The sequence below is a fragment of the Nematolebias whitei genome, chromosome 14 (genome assembly GCF_014905685.2).
Source record: "Nematolebias whitei isolate Nwh7 chromosome 14, NemWhi1, whole genome shotgun sequence".
Lineage (NCBI taxonomy): Eukaryota > Metazoa > Chordata > Actinopteri > Cyprinodontiformes > Rivulidae > Nematolebias > Nematolebias whitei.
Genome location: NC_056511.1, coordinates 852,992 through 855,241, shown reverse-complemented (window position 1 = coordinate 855,241; position 2,250 = coordinate 852,992). Strand labels below are relative to the sequence as shown.

Below are 2,250 nucleotides of genomic sequence, written 5' to 3'. Positions count from 1 at the left end.
TTTGAGAGAATTTGGCATCACGCTGTTTTAGATCCACGTCACATGAAGTTTGTTTCATCTTTTATTGGTTGTTTTGGATTCAAGGCAACATTTTGGTGTCTTTGGTTTTGGGTTTGAATGACATCTCAGTATTTTTAGGCAATTTTTCTCAAACCTTCACACATCCCTGAGATCTGCACTGAGTTTGATGTTTGTGTCTAAAACACTTTGGGATTCACCAGGAGACCTCACACTTCTTCAGGTCCTTTTTCATTCAACCTTAATTTAGACAGGTAAATCCCATTGAGCCTCGAGGACTCATTTACAAGAGAGGCTCAATGGGATTTACCTGTCTAAATAAAGGTTGAATGAAAAAAGGACCTGAAGGAGTGCGGGGTCTCCTGGTGAATCCTCCATGGTCCTCCATGACTCCTTCAGCTCCTCCCCGACTCCTTCAGGCCATCCTGACTCCTAAAGGTCCTCCTGACTCCTTAAAGTCATCCTGAGACTTTCAGGATCTCCTGACTCCTTCAGGTCATCTTGACTCCTTCAGGTCCTCCTGACTCCTTCAGGTTATCTTGACTCCTTCAGGTCCTCCTGACTCCTTCAGGTCATCTTGACTCCTTCAGGTCCATCTAATTCCTTCAGGTCCTCTTGACACTTTCAGGTTCTCCTGACTCCTTCAGGTCCTCCTGAATCCTTCAGGTCATCTTAACTACTTCAGGTCCTCCTGACTCCTTCAGGTCATATTGACTCCTTCAAGTCCTCCTGACTCCTTTAGGTCCTCCTGACTGCTTCAAGTCCTCCTGACTTCTTCAGGTCATCTTGACTCCTTCATGTCATCCTGGCTCCTTCCGGTCATCTTGACTCCTTCAGGTTCTTCTCGACTACTTCTGATCCTTCCTGATTCCTTAAGGTCCTTCTACACTAATTCAGGCCCTCCTGACTCCTTCAGGTCCTCCTGACACTTTCATGTCCACCTGACTCTGCCAGGTCCTCTTGACACTTTCATGTTCTCCTGACTCCTTCAGGTCCTCCTGACTCCTTCAGGTCATCCTGACTGCTTCAGGTCCTCCTGCCTCCTTCAGGTCATCTTGACTCCTTCAGGTCCTTCTGAATCCTTCAGGTAATCTTGAGTCCTTTAGGTTCTTCTGACTCCTTCAGGTCATCCTGACTGCTTCAGGTCCTCCTGACTCCTTCAGGTCATCTTGACTCCTTCAGGTCCTTCTGAATCCTTCAGGTAATCTTGAGTCCTTTAGGTTCTTCTGACTCCTTCAGGTCATCCTGACTCCTTCAGGTCATCTTGCATCCTTCAGGTAATCTTGAGTCCTTTAGGTTCTTCTGACTCCTTCAGGTCATCTTGCATCCTTCAGGTAATCTTGACTCCTTTAGGTTCTTCTGACTCCTTTAGGTCCTCCTGACTCCTTCAGGTCATACTGACTCCTTTAAGTCCCCCTGACTCCTTCAGGTCATCCTGACTCCTTCAGGTCATCTTGCATCCTTCAGGTCCTCCTGACTCCTTCAGTTCCTCCTGACTCCTTCAGGTCATCTTGTATCCTTCAGGTCCTCCTGAATCCTTTAATCCTCCTGACTACTTCAGCTCATCTTGAGTTCTTCAGATCCTCTTGACACTTTCAGGTCTTCCTTGACACCTTCAGGTCTTCCTTGACACCTTCAGGTCCTCCTGACTCCTTCAGGTCATCTAAGAACCTGAAGGAGTCAGGAGGACCTGAAGGAGTCAGGAGGACCCAAAAGTGTTAGGAGGACCTCCTGACTAGACACACAGAGAACTAACAAACTAGATTGTTCTAAATTCACTTTTGTTTGAGCTTTGAGGTCAGAGGTCAAAGGTCAGATTCTGTAGGACTGAACCACCACAGAAGAAGAAGCTCTGCAGGAATGACAGCAGCACAATCAGTAAATCTGACCTGAGTCACGGTGGATGTTGGCCAAGAGAAGACTATCGACCTGCAGCAGGAAGATCATCATCAGTAATCCATAAAGAGGACTGTCCATGCTGAGAGAGGGACAGACAGAGACAGGGAGACGTCCTCTGAGACAAACAAACTCAGACTGACTGAGATCTGCAAAGCTGAAGCTCCTAAACTCTGTTATTATCTCCTCCCTCTGACTGTCTGTGTGTGTCTGTGTTTCTGTGTTGTGTCTCTTTGTGTGTGTGTCTGTGTGTGTGTGTGTGTGTCTGTGTGTGTGTCTCTGTGTGTGTGTGTGTTGTGTCCCTAACTCCTGAGGTTTAGCAGAACCAACTGATCC

The 2,250-nt window shown here is 47.1% G+C and overlaps 1 protein-coding gene across 1 annotated transcript in view; it reads right to left on the bottom strand.

Annotated features, from left to right (window-relative positions):
• The window catches only part of adamts2a (ADAM metallopeptidase with thrombospondin type 1 motif, 2a), a 103,448-nt gene extending 101,453 nt beyond the window's left edge, over positions 1-1,995 (bottom strand). Inside the window, exons 1-2 of the mRNA XM_037688179.1 lie at positions 1,908-1,995; positions 1,632-1,708 (exon numbers count right to left, since the gene is read on the bottom strand). Of these exons, the coding sequence (XP_037544107.1) occupies positions 1,632-1,708; positions 1,908-1,995 (165 nt within the window). The remainder of the gene's footprint in view (positions 1-1,631; positions 1,709-1,907) is intronic.
• Between the last annotated feature and the right edge of the window lie 255 nt (positions 1,996-2,250).